The 27,277-nt window shown below is 32.0% G+C and overlaps 1 protein-coding gene across 1 annotated transcript; it reads left to right on the plus strand.

Moving 5' to 3' along the window:
• Nucleotides 1–1,438: 1,438 nt before the first annotated feature.
• Nucleotides 1,439–12,759, plus strand: LOC110036326 (methylsterol monooxygenase 1-1-like). Its single transcript, XM_020740743.1, has 5 exons — nt 1,439–1,879; nt 1,990–2,312; nt 11,320–11,467; nt 11,561–11,593; nt 12,472–12,759. The coding sequence occupies exons 1-5, from the start codon at nt 1,550–1,552 to the stop codon at nt 12,541–12,543; spliced, it is 906 nt and encodes a 301-aa protein (XP_020596402.1). The 5' UTR covers nt 1,439–1,549; the 3' UTR covers nt 12,544–12,759.
• The last annotated feature ends 14,518 nt before the right edge of the window (nt 12,760–27,277 follow it).

Here is a 27,277-nt window from a genome sequence, read left to right on the forward strand (position 1 = left end):
GCTTGGTATCATACTCGATCCCTAGCCAAAGTTGTTCCGACAACTCCTCCCAGGGAATGGGGGATCCAATCTCCCATTAAGTTCAGTGACCTCTTTCTTCAGTTAATCCTTCCTTTGTTTAGATTACTGTAGCTTCAATGTGGTGAAGTTTCGATCACAAGCCCTCTTAAGATCACTGGCTAGGAAGCCAACTTCTTCGTGGGACTTTAGCAGGCTCTCTTTGACTGTCCTTAAGGAAATTATCATTTTCAGAAAACAAGTCCCAAGTAGTGAGAATCCTAGATCGTCTCCATGTGCGACCGAGCAACGTGCTAATGAAGTTTCTCATAAGAGAGCCCCCTTAAACTCTGTCTGAAATTCCAAAAACCGAGTAATTTCAGCCAAAAGAGCCGACATACGCAAATGATGCCAATCTTTCGAAACATCCAGCAAGCTAAACCATTCATCACCACTCATCCATAGCCATCCTTCAAACCCTACCATAGAATGTTGGCCATGTTCCCCTACTTCCTCTTCAACGAAGAAGGGACAATTTGTCGGTACCCTCCATCGACTTTTTTCCTTCTCAGGGGATAGTTTCCCCTTTTGAAGACGGTGAAGATTCAAAACTAGAAGATGTAGAACTCCAAAGTGGAACTAGCCAAAGTGATAAGAGGCTCAGCCGCTCTAACCCTCTTGACTGAAGCCAGGTGAACGACATTTGATCAAGTTTTATGCAGAGAAGCGACGATCGACTCATATGGAGCAATAGAGGAATGCCCTTCAGCTGCAAGCCCCCTTTGAGCTTCCTCAGAGTCCATCCTCTATCCCCACTTGCCCTATAATAACCGAATGAGATCGCACAATTACTGTTAACTCACCGGTCACCATGTCATAGGGGTAACTGAAGATCAATCCTAAACTAATCCAGGTAGAACACCGTGTCTTTGCTAACATTGTCTATCGAGCGCCCTACTACCAACATCCAGTCAATGGATCTTTGGGTACTTGATTAGTAACTCTCTTTTAGGCTCTCCACCTCCTAGTCCATAAGAAAGGAGGAATCAGCCCGCACGGTGCTGAAGAAAATCTGAGAATACTTCGAAGCCATTGTAGTCAGATGAAAAAAATGAAAGATAAAGAAGGAGAAGAAATTAGAAAACTTGGAGAACAGAATGCAAAACATGAAAAGAGCTACCCCTAACCCAATTTATATAGTGGGTACGTAGATCAAAAAGCCGCATAAAGATAAGTAACACACCATATGTCCTTTTAAATTCTTTCAAAATATTACTTATGTTTAACCTAATATTAGTCATAATATATTATTCATAATTTTGTAATGTCAAAGAAAAATGATACAACTTTAATATATTATTTGTTCATTCAAAATGATAGCCATTATTATTTGGATAAAATGATAGTTCACGTTATATTCTGTTGCCCATTTTACAACTCCTTGACATATTGATTTTCAAAGAAATTGCGGGTTTAACTGCAATTTCCAACGTGGAGCGAGACTCCTTAATACCAACGCATCGGTCGTCGTTTGTCTTGTTCACCACCGGCGATGTTGCCCTATCGGAATCTTGTCGAAGCGGAGGTGGCGCTCGGTAGAAACCTCACGACCTTCGAAACCTTCTGGTTCCATTACTCTGCATTGATGCCCGATTACCTCCTCTACTACCACAACATCGCCTTCCTCTTCCTCATTTTCACACTTGTCCCACTGCCCATCGCCGTTGCAGAGCTCATCAGTCCATCCACCATCGCGCCCTTCAAGCTCCAACCGAAGGTCATCCTCCCGCCCACATCCTTCCTCAAATGCTATAAAGAAGTTCTCCGCGTCTTCTTCTTCGTCGTCGGCCCTCTCCAGCTCATTTCATACCCCTCCGTCAAGGTAATTCTCCTTCTTTTTCCATTCTTATTCTTGAATTCGGACATTTTTCTTGTTGGATTGGAATGCATTTTTATTAAATCCTTGATTGGATTTTGATTTTGGTTTCGTAGTTGGTGGGGATCAGGACCGGGCTACCATTGCCGTCATTGTGGGAGATAGTGGCGCAGTTGGTGGTCTATTTTTTGGTGGAGGATTATACGAATTATTGGATCCATCGGGCCATGCATTTGAAGTGGGGTTACGAGAAGATCCACCATGTGCATCATGAGTTCACGGCGCCAATGGGGTTCGCGGCTCCGTACGCGCACTGGGCGGAGGTGCTTGTCCTTGGAATTCCCTCGTTCCTTGGGCCAGCTTTGGCTCCGGGGCATATGATCACTTTCTGGCTCTGGATTGCCCTGCGCCAGATTGAAGCCATCGAGACGCATAGCGGGTATGGGTTATGATTCGTTGATAATTAATGCTTCTGCCTTACTGTTTTTTTTTCCTTTTTTAAATTTATTATTTGAAGAATGTTGGTGGGTGGATTGAATTAAAGAGGTTTTACTCTATTTTTCTTTTTGACTGATCTGATAACTATGGTTGGCATTATGTCTATGTAATTAAAGTTACAATTCATGGGGTAAAGTACTCTGGTTGGGTCACTGCATGTGTTTTCTGTATTGTCTGTTTTGAGTGTAAACAATATTATTCCCACTAGCTTCACGATTAATGATATTCTCAAGTGGTCGATTTTTACTAAATCATAGGTGCCTGGCTACCTAGCTTGACTTGCATGATTTGTGTGCCACACAACAAGATGGATGATATTGTAAAAGTAAAGAGAAAATTAAAGAGATGGAAGGAATTAATTGTATTTCTCATGTCATTTAAGCAGATGAATTTCACTATTCATAATCATGAAACTGATGGCTAAGTGTGCTTGCAAGCGACTAGCAAGGAATAAAGTAATTAACAGAATGTTGTATGGACATAATATTGTCATAATGGAAATAAATATCATAAAAAACAAATTAAATGCTATAGCACTTCTATCTCAATCATCCAAACTTTATTTATCTCAAAATTATGTCCATCTTAATTTATTGATAAAAATCTAGAGTTATTTTATTGTGAAAAATGTTTAATGTCAAAATACACTTAGAATACTTATCCTAACTATCCTTATAAAGTCCCGTAACCTTTTTCTATCATTAATGATGGCCTTTAGGGACCATTTCATGTCACTATTCTTTTGGGCTAAGTAGATCATCTTCTCTGTTGACGATCACTTTAAAATCACTTAAATTTTCTTAATAGAAAAATTCTAAGATTTATCATGTAGAAAAGAATTTTTTTTCTCTTTTAATAAGCTCAATTTAAAACCCAAATCCAAAATGAATTTTTAATGCAGAATTCATCATCTAAGGCTAAGCTGGTTGCAAAATAATTTATTCAGAATTATGGCCTTCTCAAGAGCGCTCATGAAATTTGCAATGAACAGGGAAGTATTATTCACAATTTATAGCTTTGATAATTTTATTGATAAGATCACAGATTGCAAAATTTTAGGAGCTAATAAAGTTGAGTTTAGGGATATGGAGTTTGAGATTTTGATTATTTCAATTTCTTTTCTGTACCGATATATTTTATGATATAGAGAGATATCTCTAGTCATGTAAGTTAGTGCCTTAAGTCCCTAATTCTTGATTAGGTTGTTTTAATTTTTGAATCAAATGCATGCATAGGCATGTTTTTAAGCAATTGCCCAATGTTGATATTAGGCGTCCCTGAGTTAGTTTGGAGTTGGTTGAACACCTTTTCTTAACATCTCCATTTGCTCTTGACTGAATGATGCTAGTGTGGATTAAATTGGTGATTTCAAAACTTTCTACTTTTTGGTTACTCAGAAGCCGCGACTTCTTTTTTCAAGTTTCCAATCATAAGGATTCTTTTTGGGAAGAGTTCACTCCAATGTTTTTTGTAAGGAATTTTTGTTGGATATATGTGTATCTTGGGAGGAGAGTGCAAAGTTTTGTTAAGAAAATGGGGTGCCTTGCTCTCCTATAGTGATCTTATTACTAATATTTCCTTGTTTGTACGTTAAAGAATGCTTTTTGAATGGATGGGAGGATTTTTTATTCAATTTCCTACCTTCAACCTCACCATGATTTTGTTAAGATCGAGAAGGAAGCTGGATATATTATCTTTCTCAATTATTTTTGATACTTGGTTGCCTCTTCAAGCACTCCTGATCTAGTTTTTCTAAGACATCCATTCAATGCCAAAACACATTAGGAGTATTACAAGATTAACCAATGAAAAAATAATCTAGTCGAATAGAGGGTACCTTTGGTTTCATATGGCTAGGAGGTATTTTAATTGTCCAAGCATTTTTTTTTCATGCATCTCAAATCTCCTTTGTTGGGAACAAAACTTAAAATTTTTGCCAATTTTACTTTTGAAGGTGTTAATAAACTAGTATATAATCAATTAGTTTTTAGATCTTAATAATTTGAACTTTTGATCTTACTTTTGAGGGGCACACTAATGAAATAATCATCCTCGCCTTTTTTGTTTATGAAAATCTTAAATATTTTGGCTCATTTGTAATAGTTTTGCCTATTCAGCTTATGCCGAATTAATGTTAGATTATAGAAGCTTTATAGCCATGAATGATTGTTTCGTGGTTGGAGGTAGAGTAGGAGGATTTTTTATTGGAAGCCAATTTTTGTTTTACCACGATCATGGTTTAAAGTAAGAAAGAACTTGGAGAGAAAAGATGGGGTTACAGGACATTGCTTTGATACTAAGTTAAGAATAAAGAGAGAAGTAAAATACATAAGAGAGGATTTCATTGTATTTTTTTTTTCAATGAAGTAGCCAAAGTACTCTATTTATAAGCAAGCAAGAGACACTTATAGGGGCCTATCAAGAGACAATCAATGAAGGAACTAATTGTGAAAAATTATTGCAAAGAATCTTTTTTCTTCTAACAGAAATAAAAAACATGAAAATAGGGCAGATGAAAGTAAATGCACAAGGGAGATAAGCTGCTTTGAAATTCTAGTCTTGAGGTTCAGGAGAAAAGTGCCCCATATATTTTCAAAGGACTTATATTTGATCGTTGAAATGCTGAGCTTGATTAGTAGAATTGATTGTTGATTCACTAGGGAGGCTTGTTTTTTTTTTTTATTCTTTAATATTATTTAATCACTGCATCATCATGCAATGTTCTATTAGGGAATGGAGCAGTAATTTTTGCCTTCAATTCATCAATACTTTATTTAATGAGCGGTTTTTGGGAGTTTAAAGGTTGAAATACTAGAATGTTTTGAAATACAAACAAAGTCTTATGTTTTGATCATTGAGTTTTCTACGCTTCTTTGTATTGTCAATAATATAAAGTTTCTATAATGCTTTCAGATTTTACGTTGGTACCATTAAATGTGGTATGCTAAGGAAAATCAAATTAATGAGGAAATAAAGAGGTTAGGCCAGTTTTAAATAGATTTACACTAGTTTAAGCCTTGAAAGAAACATTGGCAGTTATGCATAATTTCAAGCATTTGTATACCTAGTCATAGTAACAAATTTAGTATCCAGGTAAATACCCTTAAAGCCAATATTTTCTTAATTTAGGGATTCTTTAAGGTGATATGGCTACTTGACAACCAAGTTGTTAGGAACATCATAGACACCCTTGGAAGTAAAGTGAGACATCAAAAAAGTAGCTATAAATTGATAAGTCTATTTTAGTTTTGTGGAATATTTTTGAAGAACATATAATTATGATGACCAAAGAATATTTTGTAAAATAACAACTTTCTAAGATTTGTTGCATTTTGAGTTCAAAAGCATTGTTAAATAGCTTCTATCATGTAACTACTCAGAAGGCATGTGTAAATTGCTTATAAAGTGAAAAAAACATAAAAGCGTTGTTTTCATGGCTAGGAGAGACGCTAATCTTTTCCATTTTATATTCCTTCATCCATACTCGATAATCTCTTCTCCTTCATTATTTTTCTTCAATCTTTTCCTTTTTCTTATTGAAATCCTCGATATTTACTTCCCATGAACTTCAAGGTCATTTTCAAAACTTTTGATCAAACATTTTTCTACTCTGTATCCATAGTTCTATTCTAATGCTCTTTCTACATCAACCCATGCCAAATTTTTATTACAAAAATTAAAACATAATTTGTATTTCAAGTTTCTATTTTTTATTTTTTATTTTATTTTTATTATTTTTTTTATAATTCAAAGTGATATTCTCATTACTTGGCACCTTGAGAGAATGCTCATTACGCAATTCCTTAATAATAAATCCATTTGAGAGCTGAGCAACACATTATAATATGGACTTGCCTCACATTAAAGACTTCTAGGAAAGCATCTCATTTGTCTTTACTAGTATTGTTTCATGGAAGTTGTCATCATCGTGATGGAAAAAAAATCATGTTTTTATAATGCGCATTCAGAAAGTGATCTAAATACTTTGGGAAAACAAGTAAGAATTCTCTCTTCAGGAGGCTTCTTCAAGTATAATATTTTGATGACGTTGTTCTTTTAGATAAAATAAGTGTATATCCCCATGTTTTAGCCCTTTTTTATGCGGATCTGTGAAGGCATGCCTAGCGGAGGAGGACGCTGGCGTGGAAATATTATTACTTTGAGATGTAAAAATTTAAGCAAACATTTTATTAATTTTGATTAAGACAACTCTTAAGACTGCTTGAATAAAGTTAGAAATGTGATTAGTTGTAATCAATCATAACATTAAATTTGTTGTAAACTCTAAATCAAACTAAGTAACAAATTTTTGTTTAATGGTGATATGTATGATTATGCTAGAAAGCACAAATCCTTAAATTTATTTGAAGTCGCATAAATTAAAGATGTTCCCTTAGTTGTCTCAATGATGCTGAGCGAACATCCTAAAGCAAATTTAAAAGCTTTTGATTACTTTTTAGTTATAGAAACTTTTGATTTGCTTTGAGTGAATATTAGTGATATTCACTTGGTCATCTTATCAATGTGTGTTTTTCACAATCATAAACTTTATGTTTCATTGTATTTCAAGTTTAAAAGCCTACCTATACAGGTTATTTTAATGTAAATTGCTGAATAAGCATGTGTAAATAACTTGAACAATTTAAATACTAAATGTTTGTAATATTCATGTCCTAGGGATACAGTAAAAGTTGATGCGGTTTATTTCATCTTCATCTTCTTTGGTGCACTCTTTTCCATTATGTTGTCTTTCGTTTATTCTCTTTGAACTAATTCTCTTAATCCTTAATGTTTACTTCGATTGAATTCGAAAGTCTTGCACCTGCATGTGGTTTAAATTCTTTTCTAGTTCATACATTGTTTATTAAACATTTGGTTCTCTTTCTACAACCATATGGTCTTGCTATTACCAAAAATTACTCATCATCCTCATTTAAAAAGCCATCTCGCATATCATGATAGAGTTGTTAGCTTCATTTGTAAGGTGCCTCGAGGAAAAATGTTTCTTTTGACATCCTCCTTTTTTAAGAAGATTCTCAAATGAGTGGCCTTGTCCTACTTTCTTGGGTGGCCAGGCAAGCAGCCAGCTTATTGTCATCATAAAAAATGAATTATTTTAAAGATTTTTTTTTTTATAAGACTCCTATATAGGGGAGGCTTTTGCTCAACCTTTTCACAAGTCAAGTAAGAGTTCTTGGTTCAAGTGGCTTCTCCACATACAATTGTAATTTATCATTCTAACAATATTGTTACTTTTGGATGAAAAGGGCGTAGCCAGCATATGAGCCTCTTACCAATTTAGAATTCAGGACAATGTTGCTAGTACTTGATTCTCTGAAAACAACAACATTGTTTGAGCTATTGGAGGGTCAAATAGATGTTTGCTAAATATTTGATTGACTTCTTCAAGTTATTCGAATAAATTTAGATCCTACAGTGGGGGCAATTTTATGCGCGAGATTGTGGTACGCTAAGTTCAAAATATGTCATTTCATCGAAATTAATTATTTATATGGATTCCACATTGATACCAAAAAATATTGTCTTCTGGTTGCATCTTGTGCAAGAACCTGTTTAGAAATGTAAATTTATTTTCCAAATTGGTTAAAATCCTATGCTAGTTGTTAAACTCTTAAAATTTATCAATGGAAATTGCGTAAAGCATTTCTTTGAAATTTCGTAATGCCTTTTCTTGAAATTTCGTATAAATACTAATATTTAGTAGTTCTTTGAGGATGTATTCATTTTTTTTTGCTTTGCGGTGGCTCACAGTGCATTATATCATTTTATTTTGAGATAACAAGCTATTTGGGTCCATAAAATTCACTTGTGCTGGTTTGATCGACCATCCTGTTTGCACTTGTGTATATAAACTTAGCATTTTACATGATTGAATCGACTTTTATTAAAAAGAAGACCAAATACTTGAGAATAATGCAAAAGAGGATAATTATGTTAATTTTACCCTTCACTTGATAATCAAACGATTTAATTTCACCATCAAAATTAGGCTGATCCTTCTCGTTGGATCCTTAACTTCTAAACTTCAGTACTCTTTTAGTTTTCTTTTCTACCACTGCAATATTTCGGTAGGGACTAATGATTATAATTACAACGATAATTTTTTTTCTTAAATTTGTACTATTTTGATTTTTTTTTCTCTTGCTCATTATTGAAAAAAAATAAAATAAATTCTTATATTTTATTATTATTTTTCAATAATGTGCAAGAAAAAATAAAATATAAGTAGTTATGTTATACAAATTAGTTTAAATGTAAAAGCTTAGAGAACTGGGAGAAATATAAGGTGGCTCATAGGGAGTCTAAAAGAACAATTTGTAACGCTAAAAATTTTATTTTTAGTAATTTTTATAATAGATTGGATACTAAAGAGGGTGAAAATAATATGTACAAAATAAAGAGAAAAGATAAGTAAAAAAATTAATTCAAGTGTATTAAAGATGAAAATCAAAATGTATTTTTCTTAGAGGAAGTTATTCAATATATGTTTGTGAGCTATTTTGATATACTTTTCCATGAAGTTTTTAAAAATATGATCAACCTTATTGATCTTAATATCGCTAATAATAATAAAATATTTACTTTTTACCGTCGTATTAGTAAAAAAAAAGTTGAGGAGACTTTAAAGAAAATCAAGGATGGAAAATCAGTAGGAATTGATGATGTTCCAATTGAAGTGTGAAAATGTTTAGGAGATTTGAGAGTTTCTTAGCTTATTAAACTTTTTAATATTATTCTAAAAGCTAAAACGATGTTTGAGGAGTGGATGAAGAGTATTTTGGTCCCCATTTTTAAGAATAAAGAGGATCTACGAAAGGGGGTGCATATTATAGAAGAATTAAGTCGATGTGTCATACTTTAAAATTATGGTTTTGATTTTTTTTTTTCTCTTGCTCATTATTGAAAAAAAAAATAATAAATTCTTATATTTTATTTTATTTTTCAATATGTGCAAGAAAAAAATAAAATATTAGTAGTTATGTTATACAAATTAGTTTAAATCTAAAAGTTTAGAGAACTGAGAGAAATATAAGATGGCTCATAGGGAGTCTAAGAGAACAATTTGTAACGCTAAAAATTTTACTTTTAGTAATTTTTATAATAGATTGGATACTAAAGAGGGTGAAAATAATATGTACAAACTAGCCATACAAAGAGAAAAGATAAGTAAAAAAATTAATTCAAGTGTATTAAAGATGAAAATCAAAATGTATTTTTCTTAGAGGAAGTTATTCAATGTATGTTTGTGAGCTATTTTGATATACTTTTCCATGAAGTTTTTAAAAATATGATCAACCTTATTGATCTTAATATCGCTAATAATAATAAAATATTTTATTTTTACTGTAGCATTAGTAAAAAAAGATTAAGTTGAGTAGGCTTTAAAAAAAACTAAGGATGGAAAATTAGTAGCAACTTATGATATCCCATCTTAATTGTGGAAATTTAGGAGATTTGGAGTTTCTTAGTTGGCGTATTAAACTTTTTAATATTATTCTAAAAGCTAAAATGATGTTTGAGGAGTGGATGAAGAGTATTTTGGTCCACATTTTTAAGAATAAAGAGGATCTACGAGAGAGTGTGCATATTATAGAAGAATTAAGCGATGTGTCATACTTTAAAATTATGAGAGAGGGTAATTGAACGCAGGTTAATATGTGATACAAAGATTTCTCATAATCAGTTTGGATTTAAGTCGGACATGTCTACTATGGAAGTTATATATTTATTGAGAGGTTTGATGGAGAAGTACAGAGAGTAAAGCGGATTTACATATGATTTTTATTGATTTAGAAAAGCTTATGATAAGGTTCAAAGAGAAGTCCTTTGGAGAGTTCTAGAGATGAAAGGTATTGATATGACTTATATTCAAGTCATTAATGATATGTATATTTTAGTTGTCACTTCTGTTCGAACAGAAGGAGGATTGAACAAGTATTTTCTTATTTAAGTTGGATTACATCAGAGATCGTCTTTAGGCCCATATCTTTTTGCTTTAGTTATGGTCGCTCTTATTGGACACTTACAGGGGTATGTACTGGTGTATACTTTTCGCTGATGATATCCTTCTTATGGATAAGACTAAAGAAATAGTTGAGACAAATTTTGAATTATGGATGTCTACATTGGAGTCTAAAGGCCTTCGTTTGATTATATCTAAAACTAAATGTGTGGAATGTAATTTTAGTAGCAGTAACTCTAGGGGCAGAGTTGTAACTATGGGTGATCAAATCATTAGAAGGTGTGAACATTTTAGGTATCTTGAGTCTATTATTCAAAATGATGGTGATATAAATGGGGATGCTATTAGTATAATTCAAGTCGATTGGTTGAAGTAGAGGAATTCAATAGACCTATTGTGTGATAGAAAAGTATTGCTTAGACTTAAAAAAAAAATTTATAAAATGTTGGTGAGACCTGCAATGCTCTATGACACAGAATGCTGGCCTTTAAAAGAGAAGCATAAAACAAAGTTCAGTGTTTCTGAGCTGAGAATGCTTAGGTGGATTAGTAGATTGACGCTTAGAGGCAAATTACGAAATACATATATCCATGGTAGGGTTAGTGTAGCTCCAATGGCGAACAAAATGAGAGAGAGCCAACGTCGACCATCTGATGATCCAATTAGTAGAGTAGATGTTTTAGATTCGACTAATGTTAAGAAAAACAGAGGTATACCTTAGAAGACATGGGCATATTGTATAAAAAATGATCTTAATTTATTAGAATTAAATGAAATTATGACACTCAATAGGAAACAATGGGAAATGAGTCATGTAGCCGGCCCCACTTACTGAGATAAAGGCTTGTTGTTGTTGTTGTTGTTATTGTTGGTTTTAGAAATTAATATGCTCTTTCATTTTAATTTTATTTGTTAATTATTTTATGCACTGCAATGTTGTCATTAACAAGTTTACTTTATACAGTTATGACTTTCCCTTCAGCCCTACAAAGTTTATTCCTTTCTATGGAGGTGCGGAACACCATGATTATCACCATTATGTTGGTGGGCAGAGCCAAAGTAACTTTGCATCGGTATTTACCTATTGTGACTACATTTATGGGACTGACAAGGTATTCCTAAAAGCAATTATATTCAGCAATGTTTATGAGTGCTTTTGAAATGGAATCTTGTTGCTAATGCTTCAGTATACCCTTTTTATCCAGGGCTTTAGATTTCAGAAAGCACATCGTGCAAAGGTAAATTCACATTCTCCTGCCATTATGTTCTTGATTTTGAGGCTTTTAATCTTTTAGCCTTATATAACATTGAATGGATGCTAAAGGGTTCAATAAATTGACAAACTTTTGTTCATCACAATCGGAGAAAACCCTTCTAATATTTTTATTAGATTGAAAATGTATAAGAATTTTTCGAATTACTGAAGCTTTTTCGCAGCCATTTAAGTTTTTATGTTCAAGGGCAAATTTAGTTGGTTGTGGGTAGAAATTATTGTTTTAGAAAATGATTCTTTAGTTTTTCATTCATTTGATTTATGAAATATATTTCAGCATATTTAAGGTATCTTAAATTAATGATCATATCCAACCAGATGGTACCTTTTTCAAATTTAATGATTTCTTAAACTATTTTTCTTCTCTATAGGCAATCAAGTTGGTACAAAATATCATTATCTGTAGTCAAACCTCTCATGCCACCTCAACACCTACATGGTAAAAAAATATAATGGCTAAGCTTTTATGGTATCCATTACAGAACAAAAGTGGAAAAATATGGACAAAAAGAACTCTTAAAATCGAAAATCTCGGTTGAACATTAACTGAAAGTGCAAATTTTGGTCTTATCGACCTTCAAAATACATTTCCTTATGTAGGTATTTTAAATAAAATAATATTTGTAGTTTCATAATACGACGTAATAATGGTAACTTGAGCGCTACCAAATCTTTAAATTTCAGCTACAGAAACATATGATTTGGTTCTAAAAATGAGCACAGCATAATTTTCATATGATTGGAGTCATCATCTTTAATGCCTTTCAGTAATATCATTTCTTTTTTTTTTTGAATCTTATTTCTTTCCATGTTCGATGCCAACTTTGTTCTTTCTTGTAACAGTTGAGAGAGCAGTGGATAGCAGGGGAACAGAACGAAATAGACATCTCAAACCACAAAGGCAAGTTTGAGTAGATCCAAATTTTATCTTTTTTGTTTGTTCTGGCTGCACTTGGAAGTTTTGGTTACTGATGTTATGCCAGGCTGGTTGTGTCTATTGGTAATATTATATATTGATTCATGTGTTTGCTTCCTATCAAGTTGTATTAAACCCTACCAAATACTAAAGAGATATTGTTGACCTAATTCTCTAGAACTTGCATGAATTTGTAGCTTTTTTTTTTATGTGCCTCTCTGCTTTATTCTAAACTTTGATTTGATAATATTAGGTATTAAACAGTAATTTAGCTGTTATTCTTCTTGCATAAATGAATGAATTATTTTGCATGCATGATGATTGTATGCTTGGTGTTTTGAGTAATCATGGAGCTTCCAAATAAATGTATGTTGAATGTTTTGTTCCGTGTGCGCTCGCGTAATATATTGGTTGAAATTAAATTGAAGAATCTTGAAGTGTCAGATTTGAATGCTCATCCTGCCAAAAAAATGGGCATATACATATATACCCCTCAATTCCTATATATTTACATATCTAGCACCAAAATTGTGCTTTTCACATTTATACCATCCAAATCTTTCATATCATATAAAAAATATCACCGCTTTAACTTTTAAAAAGATAAATATATGTTTTCATGAATGGATAAAGTGGTATGTATGTAAAATATGCAAGTTTAGATGTTAAAATATGTAAATACATTGGAATTGAGTGTTATGTATGTAAATCTTCAAAAAAAAAAAAAAAAAAAATTTAGGGTTGCTTGTGATACTTAAAATTCGTTTTTCCTAAAGAATTGAATTTAGGAGGTGACGAAATTCTCTATTATTGAAGAAATCTAGCAGCTGAGGCTTTAAAGTCAAAATAGCATTATGGGAGGGGCTAAGATTCTCTCCAATTATCATTTCCCCATCATCTACTTCAAATTCTTCTTGATTGATATGAGAAACAAACAATGGTGATTCTAGCCATTCATAGTAAATTGGATGGTTGTGCACCGTGTAGTTCGAGAAATTATTACATCAGGACAACTGACGCAAGCAAATTTGCGTCAGGTGTCCAATTAAAATGGGTCACATTAAAATGTGGAACCTACTGAAATACACTGGTTGGTTGTTTTTTAAAAGTATGGGACCCATCTTAACACGTGGCCAATTTTAATTGGACGTCCTGATACAATATTGCATCTGATGTAAGGTTTTATTGAGTATTATGAGAAATGTGCAATCAATTTCTTAATTTCAATTTATTTTCATAAGAGAGAGTTCGCTCTTGTTTCGAGCGTTAAGGGGGGCATAGTGTTATTTTTTATGTTTGTTAATTCAAATTTTATGTGGAGCTTTTTCATGTATTTTTTTTCCTTTGGGGGTTGGAGGCCCTGCTAAAATTCTTAACCTTTTATCCTGCGTGTCCGTCAACTATTGCTACATTACTCGTTTGGTGATGCCAAGAAAAATCTCTCAGATTATTTATTGTTATTGAAAAGTTTAGTGTTAAAAAAATTATTAAACAAAAATTAAATGCATACACAGATATGGTCAGAGGCTATTATATGGGATGTCATAGAATTGTCTAATATTAGTTGAGATCTGACCTTAAAAAAATGATATTTCGTCTAATATATGAATGGTCAGAGGCTATTATATGGGTCTCCAACCACTCCTAATATACCTAACAATCCGAGTAAAACTTTTTTAAGGTCAACTGTGCCGGAGGGGATTCGAACCGCCGACCTGAGTGACCTTATATGGTGGATGCTAACCAACAAGCTAGAGTACGCGGCAGCCTTTAAACATATATATATATATGTATATTTATATGTTGGATCCTCTATAGAATTCTAGGTTCTATATGGCATTCCAGATTTTTTGCTCTTTTATCCCTAGTAATTGATATCCATACTGAATCATACTAGAGAGATCACAATTAATGTACTTTTGTTGTTTACTCTCTCTCTCTCTCTCTCTCTCTCTCTCTCTCTCTCTCTCTAGCTCATACTCCAAAGGAAATCTTACCATATATGCCTGTAATGTTCAAAATTAGAGAAAATGTCTTGTTCTATTTCTAGCGAAATATGCCTGAAAGGCTGTTTCGAATTAAAACACATCCAAACTTCAAAGAAATGCGACCTTTTTATATGAACGAACCTTCATGCTTAAAGGTTCCTTGATTTTTCATATTCTGTCTTCCTTATTTTCAAAGATTATCATTGTGAGTAATGATTCTACAAGCAAACTTTTTACGCTAAGCTCGTGTCCTCATCTCCGAGCTATTTAATATTTATAATGTTATATATATATATATATATATATATATGCGCCGCGTACAGAAATCAGTTGGTCGGACATCTGTTTGTCAGTTGTAAATACCTTCTGGTCAGGGGTTCGATTCCCCCCGAGAGTAGGTCCTCAAATTATAGGTGCATATGGGATGATTGGGGCTCGTATGATAGTCTTTGGCCATTTCTTTTTTAATATATATATATATATATATGCATGTGTGTGTGTATGATCTAGATTTAAAAATTTTATTTACATTTTGAACGTTCAATTGATAAAGATAGTAGATAATTGATTATTAGTTTGAGCTTAATTAAAACTTGTTAGAATTTTGAAACATTAATCTAACAAAAGAAGAAGGTTGGTGCCAATTCAGATAAAAAAAAAAAAAAGGTTTGAATATTTTTCAAGAAAAATATTTTTTTTATTCAAGTAAAATATATTTTTTAATTCGAATATATTTTTTCCCAACTAAAATACAAATGTGATTCATGTTTTTTTTTTTTTTACTTTTCCTAACTATTTTGAAATTAACTCAAATATCTTGTTATATATGGACCTGTTTGGGAGTGTAATGAAAAAAAGGTTTGATAATTTAAGGCTAACAATTTTTTATTTGTTAATAGTAGTAATATTACATTTGTCATTGCTAAATTTTAAATTAATAAGTATTTGAATATGCAATTGAAGATCAATGTAAAGGTGGGTGTTTTGTTTTAGAATTTTTTTATCATCTTTAAATTAATTTTGATAACCCCAATTTTTAGCTTGGTAGCTTGATCTCATACTTTCAAATTTTAAAAAAGATCTAATATTTATTAATAAGAGTGATTTCAATCTTGATGATATTTAAGGGCGCATTTTATAAAGTCTCAAATATGCCTGTAATAATAGATTTTGGTATTTTATAGTGATTCAATCATAGTTAGATCTAGTGTTGCACACCTAAAAGAAATATTCACCCAAAAGAAAATTACGAATATTAAATTGCCAACTAGATTTCTAGGAGAATAGCAAATTAAACTTAAAAAAAAATCACCATATTGATTCTGAGAGAACTTGCCAACCAGGTTCATGGTGTCAACTTGCCAACAACAATTTGAATTCACTTACCGAAACAAAGGAAAAAAAATCTCAAGGCGTAAGAATTTGTCTAAAATACACAAGCAAATTCACAAAAACATCTAGCTTAAGTAGCCACCTACCCTTCGAACAGACAACCTTCCCATATTCTTATGAAACCAAATAACATTTTTTCATCCAACAATCAACTATTAGTTTGATTTCATGTAGGCAATTAGTCTGCACACCTTATATATTTTCCTTTATTTATTTATTTTCTTGTAGTGCTTTTTACCATATATTCTCATCTATAAATAGAGAATCTAAGAGGGAGCAAAGAATTTTGTGTTGTGTCTTTTAATTAAACCCTTTTAAGCTAAAATAATTGTTATCTATTCCTCTGCTTACAACTCTTTTTTTAACTTTTCCAACTTAGTAAAATTTTAACATAAACTATTAAAATAGATGTCAACATTATTTTAAGTGTGATGAGCATGGAAAAATAGCAACAACTAGAAGGAACACACAAAGATTTACTAAAGGGCGTAGTAGACAAGCAACCAAAAAACATCAACCAAGAGAAACCTTTATAAACATGCAAAGACATTTATTTTTTATTACTCAACAACAAAGTAAAAAGGATGAATGATTAGGTTAAACGATCCAAAGCACCTTGGATTTGATCACAAGAACTATGCCAAGAGTAAAACAATTTAAAGAGTAAACTATCATGATGGTGATGAGGAACGTGAGAGTAAGAGCGATGCGATCCCAAGACGAGATTTATTATCCAAAATTAAAATAAAAGGAGTACCTCAAAACCTCTTTAATGAGAATAACAAGTGGAGAGAAAATACTGCAATTGATAAATGACTTTTTCAAAGATAATGCCAAAGCCAAATGGCTTCCAATTTTGAGAACTCGCAAGTGAACAGTTACTAATGATGGATTAATACAATGAAAAACATAGCTTACTTTGAATGAATTGTCTCATTAATAGATAAATAAAAAAAAATTCTAAAGTGTTAGTTATTCTTCATGATCTTTAAGAAATAGGCCTTTATATATTATTCTTGCTTAGCATTAGTTATAATTACGTTATTTGTTAAGTCAATATGATGTTTATAACTCAATTTGCTAACATTCACTGTCCCCATAAGAACTCCTAGGATTTATTAAAAATGTGCCAAGAGTTTGGCGAGTTGCATAGATGCTTCATTAATAATTTTATAGAGAGATGATCAAGGTTAAAGACTTATAGTCTATTGTGGATTAAATTTTCCTAACCTAATGTCTTTATAAGGAACCATTCAGTTATGCACTTGATTCATATCTATCAAGTATACTAGTCATGTTAATGGAACTTGCAAACACTCATGTGAACACAGAGGAATACAATCAGAAAGTAGAGGCATCATCCTCAAGTTAACTCCAAAGTCATTATTGAGTGAAGAAAGTAAGGTCACTTACTTAAAAATAATTTAATAATTCCAAGCTTCTACATCTAAATTTTACTCATTATTGGCCATATAACATCTTCATCAACCTTAGTCAGTGTACCATCAGTTAAGTTTTTTTTGGGAGACATGATGACTATAAGAAGATAAAGTTATCATTAAAAACACCATATTCTTATCATTTCCCTATAGTCGCCTCATTATGGGCATTCACAACCAATTTAATAAAATCATTTAAAAAAAGGAGTACTTTTGCCACCTTTAACTTAAATAACTAGCTCCCACTTAAGAGATATGATTAGATATCTTTTCCTTCATGTTATATTTTCTTGGGTAATTTATATTATTTAGTAAGCAGCTTATTAAGCTAGCCTCAAGCAATTAAGTTGAAGAGAGGTGAACTCAAACATAATAATACTGTCATCCATCACTGAAGTTATCCTCATCTCCTTCTCTAAAGCTAAAAGACTATTGAATGTTAATACTTATGATGACATTTTCATGATATCATACTGATTAAAACAAGGAGCTCTATCATTATTATTATCAAGAGCATCTTTGAAAAGACAAGAATTAAGCAAACTTGTCTATATTAGAATATAGGCCCCTTATTTATATGAATATATAATTTTTTTAAAGTACTAAAGGGAAACTAAATGAGTACTTTAACAAAAATGTGGGGAGATAGTGATTATCGGTTCATTATATTAGCTAACATTCTTAGAGTCGACACCTCAATTAATTACATCACTATATATAGTTGAACTCTCCTTACCAATTTTTGTACTATTGTTTCAACATACCACATCATTATGAAGTTTCCACTTGAGGGACATGTGGCATGAGAATTGGTCTACTTCAAACATGGACCTTCTATGTGAAGGTAGTTTACACGTCTTAAAATTACCTATTGTTATATGTATATTTCTTGCTCATTTTAAGGATATTGCGCTTTAATGAAATATATTTTGTGTGTTTTTTATTTCAGGTACAAGAAATGAAGTTTAAGAGCAAAAGGAGCAAAAATGGGTCAAATGAAGCCAAAGAGAAAATAAATTGACCTAGCACCTAGGCGCCAGAATGTTCTAGAAGCTCAGCGCCTAGGTGCCACGGTTTGGCATCTAGGCATCATAGACAGTTATGCATATATTCAATGAATTTAGATGATTTTTGAAAAGGTGCCTAAAGTGACACTTGGTTATTTTCAAAGATTTATATATAGGAAGCATTTCCAGATGTCCAAGAAGAGAGGAGGAGGAGAGGAAAGTCATTTTTGGGTAGGTTAAACCACTCACCATAATGAGAGTGTCGTGATTGTGAGTGTTTGTTGGTGGGGTAGATAGCCACCATAATGAGAGTGTCGTGATTGTGAGTGTTTGTTGAGTCTAGTGTGAGTTTTGTGGAGTCAAGTTCAATCAGGAAACTTTAGAAGATTTCTTGGGGAAAAGTTTGAGATAAGTATTTATACTTTTGCTTAAGTTTTGTTTTCTAAAATTGGTTTTTATTATATATCATGTTTTGTTTTGCTATTCCCATGAATTCTGAGTACTTTTCTTTCTTTTCTCCTTGCCATGAAAGGTAATCATGTGTGGGGTTAGAATGTTTTGAAGATTTCTTTTATTCCAAAAATTTGTGCGGGTATTTTTATTGATTCTTAATTTACTTTGTAAACTAACAATTTGTAATGTTAAAATTCGTTGCGAAACATAATGACCTGGGAGGGCTATGATTTCATCCAACTATTGAGTACCACACTAAACCTTGAATTGAGGGGATGTCACGTACAAAGCGGAGTGCAAATAGATGGGGAGAAAATTTTTGATATGCGTAGAATTGATAATTCTAGAATGACAGACTGTTACCTTTATCAATTTTTGTCTTTAGTTTGGAACAAGAGGCCTGCTTGGTTCTATAGAGAAGGTACAGTAGGTATTCTGAAATTGAGAGACTAGAATCTACTCAGTACAACCATATCAATCAGGAACATAACTTTAAATTAGCCAATGTTTTTTATGCACTCAGGAGAGAATAAAGAATATGTATGCTTCTATGTATCACAAAACCTCATTTTTATCTTTAAGAACTTAATTCCTACACTGATTTTAATCTCTTTGCAAGGGGAATGAATTTTTATTATAATTGTACTTCTTTAAACATATGTAGTTTAGAAAATTTGCATATACTTTTATCTTTAATTCCATATTAGAAAACTTTAGTTTATAGCCTTTTACAAAAAGTTTGATATTATTCTCCTACAATTTTTTGTTTACAATTTAAGCAGAAATATTTCTAAGTTGACACAGAAATTCACTTATTCTCTGTCGGTTCGATATTGGAGTATTTAAAGAAAACTCTACATTACTTGAAATGATACGTATGTTTGTGTAGTACCCGTAGTGTGTAAGTCATTAGTCAATTTTATATCATATTTATTTTGCACACTAGCCACTGAATATAAATTAGGTCAAGTTTTTTGTCATCTTTCAGAACTTAAATAATTTTGTAATTGTGGGTCGGGTCAAGTTTTTTAGCGTCGTTGTAGGGGAATAACAAAATTTTTAACTTTAGAAATTCTTATTTAACTATAGGTTTGTTTTAGGAGAATTGTATTTTATTTTCCCTTTATATGTATTTATTTATTTTTTTAAAATTATAAAAGAGAGGAGAGAGAGAGAGAGAGAGAAAACTAAAATAAAAAATAAAAATATACATATTTTTATTTTTGAGTGTTTTGTTTTACTTTTATTTTTCTGAACTTTTAATATTGCATGCATAGTTCAGGATCTGAAGATTTAGTGCCTTATGATTCTGAGTTAGGAAAAATCATAAGAAAAATTCAAAAATAAAAAGAACTTCACAATTCTATCGAAATGACAAACACATCACAAGATAATTTTGAAAATCAAACTGTTGAAAATGAACATCGTAATATACAAAGGCCTTTAAGGAACAATGCAAACCCTACAACAGATGAAATTCACTTAAGTATACAAACCCCTGTTATAGCGACTAACTCATTTGAACTTAAACCTGCTATTATATAAATGATACAAAATAATAAGTTTGGAAGAGCACCATCTGAAGATCCAAACTTGCACCTTGTATGTTTTCTAGAACTATAAGCTACAGTTAAATATGATGGCGTATCAAATGATATTGTTAGACTTAAAATTTTTCTTTTTCTAGTAAGGGATAAAGTTAATATGTGGTTAAACTCATTAGCACCTGGATCTATTAGAAATTTTGGAGAATTAGCACAAAACTTCTTGGCTAAGTATTTTTCACCTTCAAAAACTGTTAAGCGTAGAAATAATATTACGTCTTTTACTCAGTATGAAAGCAAGTCAATATACGAAGTTTGGGAACAATTTAAAGAACTCCTCAGGAGGTGTCTGCATCATGTTTTGTCAGACTGGTTAATTATTCAAACATTGTATATTGGGTTAGTAGGATCCCTTAGATATTATTGATGTTGTTGTCGGAGGTTCATTATTGTCAAAACCATTTGATGTAGCTTATGTGTTGATTGAAGAGATGACTACAAACAATTTTCAGTAGCCCTCTGAAAGGTAAATCCTAAGTAGCTAGTTTCATGATAATGATGCAATTTCTATATTGGCATGTCAAGTTGTTGCAATATATAGGAAGATAAATCAATTTGGAATGAACTTTTCTCAAACACCTCATGTGATAGATGAAAATTTATTAGGACATATTATTGATTTGTAACCATCATTAGAGACTTAAAATGCAATTAACGATAGACCCAATAACTCATATTTGAACTATTATAACCCAAGTTGGAAAAACCACTATAACTTTAACTGGAATAATAATTCTAGTGGCAGAAATGAATAATGGAGAAACAATCAAGCAAATTCATTAGGAAATGGAACCACCAGGGTAGTGTTAACTACGAACCTTCTCACCCTCCTAGATTTACAAATAACCAACCAATTAATGAGAATAAGTTGTTTATAAAAGAATTGATGTTATAGATAGGGAATTAATTACAAAGTCAAAATGTTATAATAAGAAATATTGAGAACAACTGGGATAAATTGCTAATGCACTTAGCAATAAGCCTCAGGGAACACATTCAAGTAATGTTGAAATAAATTCTAAAGATAAGAACAAAGAGCAAGAGAAATTTAAAGCTATCCAACTTATGAGTGGAAGAGAATTAAGTGTTGGAATTCAAAAATAGATTAAAGTTGAGGGGGAGACTAAAGAAACTGAAAAAGAAGAAGAAATTGTTCCTAAGAATGTAAAAAATATGTCTCTCCAACTAAGATCAATTTAAAAAGACCACCACCTCCATTTTCTCAAATTCTTGGACAGCAAAAGCTGGACCATTAGTTTTCAAAGTTTTTCAAGGTATTTAAAAAGCTTACCATTAATAATCCTTTTGCTGAAGCTTTGGAATGAATGTCAAGTTATGCTAAATTTATGAAATAAATTTTAAGCAAAAAGAGGAAGATTGAAGATTACGAAACTGTTGCACTAAGTGAAGAATGTAGTACAATAATTTAGAAATAGTTTCCTCAAAACTCAAAGATCCTAGTAGCTTTACAATACCTTGTGCAATTGGAGACAGATTTTTTGGAAAATATTTATGTGATTTAGGAGCTAGCATTAACGTCATGCCATTTTCTATATTCAGAAGACAAAGCTTAGGAGAGATTTTTCCCACTATTGTAACCCTGTAGTTAGCTGATCGATCTATCACTTATCCTAAGGGGGTTATAGAAGATGTACTTGTAAAAGTGAAAAAATTTATCTTTCCTGTGGTTTTCATCATTTTATATATGGAGGAAGATAAATAAATATCTATCATTTTTGGGAGACATTTCCTTACCACTGGATGAGCAATGAAAGACGTGCGAAAAAGAGAGTTGACTATGAGAGTTAATGACCAGAAACTTACTTTTAATGTGTTAAAATATATAGAGTATCTAGCTAAAAGAAAAGATGATAAATGTTACAAAATGGATATTATTAATACTTAATTAATACTCATTTTTGAGAAAGATATGAAGTCAAAATAAATCAACAATAACTGAAGGATGAAAATTAAATTGATGATCAAGATAAATCAAATGAGATAAATACTGGGATTCAAATTATGTTCAGGAAAGTTTTAAGATTTTAAACACTACTAAAAATAGTAAACCTCTGATTTCTTCAATTGAAAAACCTCCTGAAATTGAGATGATGGTGCTCCCTACTCATTTAAAGTACAGTTTAAGGGACTTTATCTACATTACCTATAATAATATCCTTTAATTTAATTGAAGACCAGGAAGAAAAATTAATGGGCACTTTGAAAAATCATTAGAAAACCTTTGGTTGGACGTTAGCTAATATTGAAGAAATTAGTCATTCAATCTGTATGCACAAGATTTTATTGGAAGATGATCATCCACCTAGGGTTGATCCTGAGAGGAGATTGAACCATATTATGAAAAAAATTGTTAAAAAAGAAATAAGTAGTTGGATGCTGGAATTATTTATCTTATTTCGTACAATGCTTGGATTAGTCCAATTCACTGTATTCCTAAGAAAGGGGGAGTGGTTGTAGTAGTAAATGAGCGGAATGAGTTAATTCCAACAACATAAGTTATTGGATGGTGAATATGTATAATTATAGAAAATTAAACCTTGCCACTAGGAAAAATCACTTTTCTCTACCTTTTCTGGATCAGATGTTGGATAGAATTGCTTGGCACCGATATTTTTTCTTTTTGGATGGATATTTCGGATACCACCAAATACCCATAGCCCCCGAGGATAAAAAAAAGACGACATTCACAAGTTCATATGAGACTTTTGCTTTTAAAATGATGTCTTCCAGTTTATGTAATGCATCTGCAACCTTTTAAAGGTGCATGATGATTATTTTCTATGACTTAATTGAGAAAGGATTTGAAATTTTCATGGACGATTTCTCAGTTTTTGGGACCTTTTTTTATTCATGTTTAGATAATTTAGCTAAGGTTCTAAAACGATGTGAAGAAACAAATTTAGTTATCAATTGGGAAAAATGTCAATTTATGGTAGCAGGAAGAAATGTGTTAGGGCATAAGATTTCTGAAAAATGACATGGAAATAAATCCCACAAATAATCAAGTTATTGTGGAATTACTACCTCCTACGTCAGTGAGAGGAGTTAGGAGTTTTTAAGGATATGTTGGGTTCTACAGACATTATATTAAAGAATTTTCAAAAGTTGTTAAGTCTCTATGCCATCTTTTAGAAAAAGACATGAATTTTGATTTTAATGAGGAATGTCTAATTGTCTTCAATTTATTAAGGGAAAAATTAATCACTGCACCTTTGATTGTTTCACCTGATTGGAAAAAACCATTTGAAGTAATGTGTGTGCAAGTGATTATGCTATTGGGGTTGTATTAGGGAGAAAATACGATAAGAGTTTTAAAGTTATACCATGCCAGTAAAACCCTTAATGAGGCTCAAATTAATTATACCACTACTGAAAAGAAGTTATTGGCAATAGTGTATGCTTTTGATAAATTTAGGTCTTATCTTATTGGGGCAAAATATATTGTGCATACTGATCATTTTGCTATTAAATATTTGATGTCGAAGAATGATGCAAAACCATGATTAATTAGATGGGTCCTTCTGATGCAGGAGTTTGATTTTCAAGTAGTGGATATGAAGGGTACTGATAATCAAATAACTGATCATTTATCACGGCCAGAACAATCAAGGCCAGAACAAAAAAAATTATGGTGATAATGATATTGAATAAATGAAAATTTTCCTGATGAGCAATTATACTCTGTTTCTGAGTGGTGTATTCCATGGTATACAGATATTGTTAACTATATAGTTAGTAATATTTTATCACACATATTAGAAAGCCATCAAAAGAAGAAGTTCTTTCATGACACAAGATTTTACTTTTATGATGACCCTTATTTATATAAAAAGTGTAAGGACTTAGTTATCAGAAGATGTGTTCTAATTGAAAAATCCAAGGAAATTATTAAAAAATGTCATGAATCTGATTTAGGATGATATTTTGGAGTGGATATAACTGCATAAAAAAATTATAATCTGGACTTTATTGGGCTACTTTATTTAGGGATGTTAATATTTATATAAAAACATGCGATACATGTTAAAGAATAGGCAATATTTCTAAGAGAAATGAAATGCCCCTAAATTTTACTATAGAAGTTGAAATTTTGGATGTATGGGGTTTGGATTTCATGTGACCATTTATACCATCTTTCAAATTTATATATTTTAACTGTAGTGGAATATGCTTCAGAATGGATGGAAGCTGTTGCTTTACCCAATTGTGATGCTCGAAGTGTTGTAAAATTTTTAAAGAAAAATATTTTTACAAGATTTGGAGTGTCAAGCGTGATCATTACAGCTAGGGGAAGTCATTTTAAAAACTTTAGAATTGAAAAATTAACAAGGAAATATGGAATTAAACATTAAATTGTCACAGCATATCACCCTCAAACCAGTGGTTTAGCAGAAGTATCCAATCGTGAAATTAAAGACATTTTAGAAAACACTGTAAATCCTAATAGGAAAGATTGATCTGTTAGACTTGATTATGCATTATGGGCCTAAAAGACTGCTTACAAAACTCTTGTAGAATGTCATCATATAGGCACATATTTGGGAAGGCTTGTCACTTACCAGTTGAATTAGAACATTAAGCTTATTGGGCAAAAAAGTAATTTAGTTATAACATGAAAGATGCTGGTGAGAAATAATTACTACAGTTAAATGAGCTCGAGGAAATTAGAAATGAATCTTATGCGAATGCTAGAATTTATAAAGAAAAAAATGAAAAATTGGCATGATCAGAAGATTTTAAGAAAATATTTTGAGCCGGAAAAAGGGGTTTTATTATACAACACTTGATTGAAATTATTTCCCAAAAAACTTAAGTCCAGGTGATCGGGGTCATTTATTGTGATGAAAGTATATCCTTATGGTGTTGTAAATATAAAAGATCCAAAAACTAAATGAATAATTAAAGTAAATGGACATCAATTGAAACCTACAAGCCTTTGTATGAAGAGATCCTAATGTTGGGTCAACCAGAGTAAATATATTGGATACATCGGGCTGACGACGTTAAATTAAGTATTTTGTGGGAGGCAACCCATTGTTATTTGTGTGAATTGATTTATGATTATTTTTTTATATGAACCATATGATGTAGTACTGAGACCTACAAGATGTAAGGAGGCACAAAACACTAATTTGAATAATGAAACGAGATTGGGACGTGAAAATTTTAACGTGAGGTGAAGCAGTGTATATTTGGGCACTGGCGCCTAAGCGCCAGCTGGCAGAAGGCCTGGTGTCTAAGTGCCAGAAACTGGCACCTAGGCGCCATAGTATGGAAAATAGGTAAAATCGCCGCTAGCAATTTTAACCCATTTCTTTCCAATAAAACCCACCTAAGCCCATCCCTTGAGCCTAAAACTTCGTATCTAGGCCTAAGAGAAGCAACCTTATAGAGGAATTGAGTTCTTAGTCCAAATTCATTGTCTAAATGGAGAGTAAAAGTAATGATGATGTGAATGAGAAGAAGTTTGTGCACAAGGACGCCCAAACTTACTTCAATGGCTTTTTTGCATTGAGTTTTGGAGGTGATCACCTACAAATTGATGAAAGTTGAAGAGAGGTTAACAATTCTACACAACACGTTGAGTGACATGTATCACCAGTACGAGCATTTGGAGTGGTAGATGAAACTCCAATTCAACTACTTGGCGTGTTATCAAGAGTACCAGGTAAATATGTATCACGATAACAAATGGATCAGAGAGAAAATTGCTGCAGAATTTCCTCATGCTCATTTCTACCACTTGTATGATCGTAATTATTTATCGATCTAAAAGGTGGAAGATAATTGTGCCAAAAATTACTAATAATCGGAGTGTTTAAGTGCGTTAGATGTTTATGTTTTACAGTTATTGTGTCGACCTTAGATATATGGGTGTGTTTGGTACTACATGATATGGTACTTGTATTGGTGTTGAATTGATCTCCTTTATTGCTTTTTGTCCGTTGTACTGAAACTTGTTTGTTAATGAAATTGTGTTAAGTTTGTGAAAAATCATATGTGTTAGTATGTTTGGATGATTAAGTCTAGAAGTTATGATTGAGCAAATGGATGTTGGGAGATGTTATGAAGATAATTGATTATTAGAACGATGTTAAATTGATGTAATTTTGGTTTGGAGACCTTAGGCTTGATGTGCCACACTTTAAAAAGCAAATTTTACAAAGTTGGGACCTGGCACCTAGGCACCCGAATTGGCACCTAAGCGCCAGTTATTTGTACAGCATGGTGCCTAGGCTTTGAAACCAGCGCCAAACTGGTTGAACCAGCCAAAAAGACTTAAAATCACAAAATGAACTGAATCATCAGCATTTTTTAGCTCAAATATTCATCTTCTTCCTCCATTTCGCAAAAAGTGACTCCTAGGGCTCTCCACAGCTCATGATTCTTTAAGTTTTAGAGCTTAAAATCACCAATTTTTTTCTTTTCAAGGTTAGATCTACATTTTTGGGTAAAATTTTGTTGTTTCACCATGGATTTCTTCCACATCGAGTGAAAATCACAAATTTTGGATATATTAGTGAGAAATCTATGGTTGGAAGCTTCATTTGCTTGGATATTACTTGTAGGAGCCTTTAGAACTAATATAAGCAATTTATTTTTGAATTTTTCTAGATATTTGAGATGGATCCTAAAACAAAAGGAGGAAAGGGGAAAGAAAATTTTGACAACACAAAGTTTGTAAATCCTAAAGCACATGATAGATACAACGCTTTTTTGTTGTCAAGGAAGTTTATTGCGGAGTGAAGTTTTTCTAGTCCTAGCGAGGCAGTAGAAAATTTGATTGCTGCTCGACACTGGGAAGTTTTTTGCTACTTCACTTCCATAG

This window comes from Phalaenopsis equestris, unplaced genomic scaffold (assembly GCF_001263595.1).
Source record: "Phalaenopsis equestris unplaced genomic scaffold, ASM126359v1 Scaffold205161, whole genome shotgun sequence".
Taxonomy (NCBI): domain Eukaryota; kingdom Viridiplantae; phylum Streptophyta; class Magnoliopsida; order Asparagales; family Orchidaceae; genus Phalaenopsis; species Phalaenopsis equestris.

What these genes read in the sequence shown, in the direction of transcription:
- LOC110036326 (XM_020740743.1), top strand. Translation starts at nt 1,550, where the DNA reads ATGTTGCCCTATCGGAATCTTGTCGAAGCGGAGGTGGCGCTCGGTAGA. An exon ending in TTTCATACCCCTCCGTCAAG is followed by an intron (nt 1,880 to 1,989) that starts GTAATTCTCCTT and finishes TTGGTTTCGTAG; the next exon opens with TTGGTGGGGATCAGGACCGG. An exon ending in GCCATCGAGACGCATAGCGG is followed by an intron (nt 2,313 to 11,319) that starts GTATGGGTTATG and finishes TACTTTATACAG; the next exon opens with TTATGACTTTCCCTTCAGCC.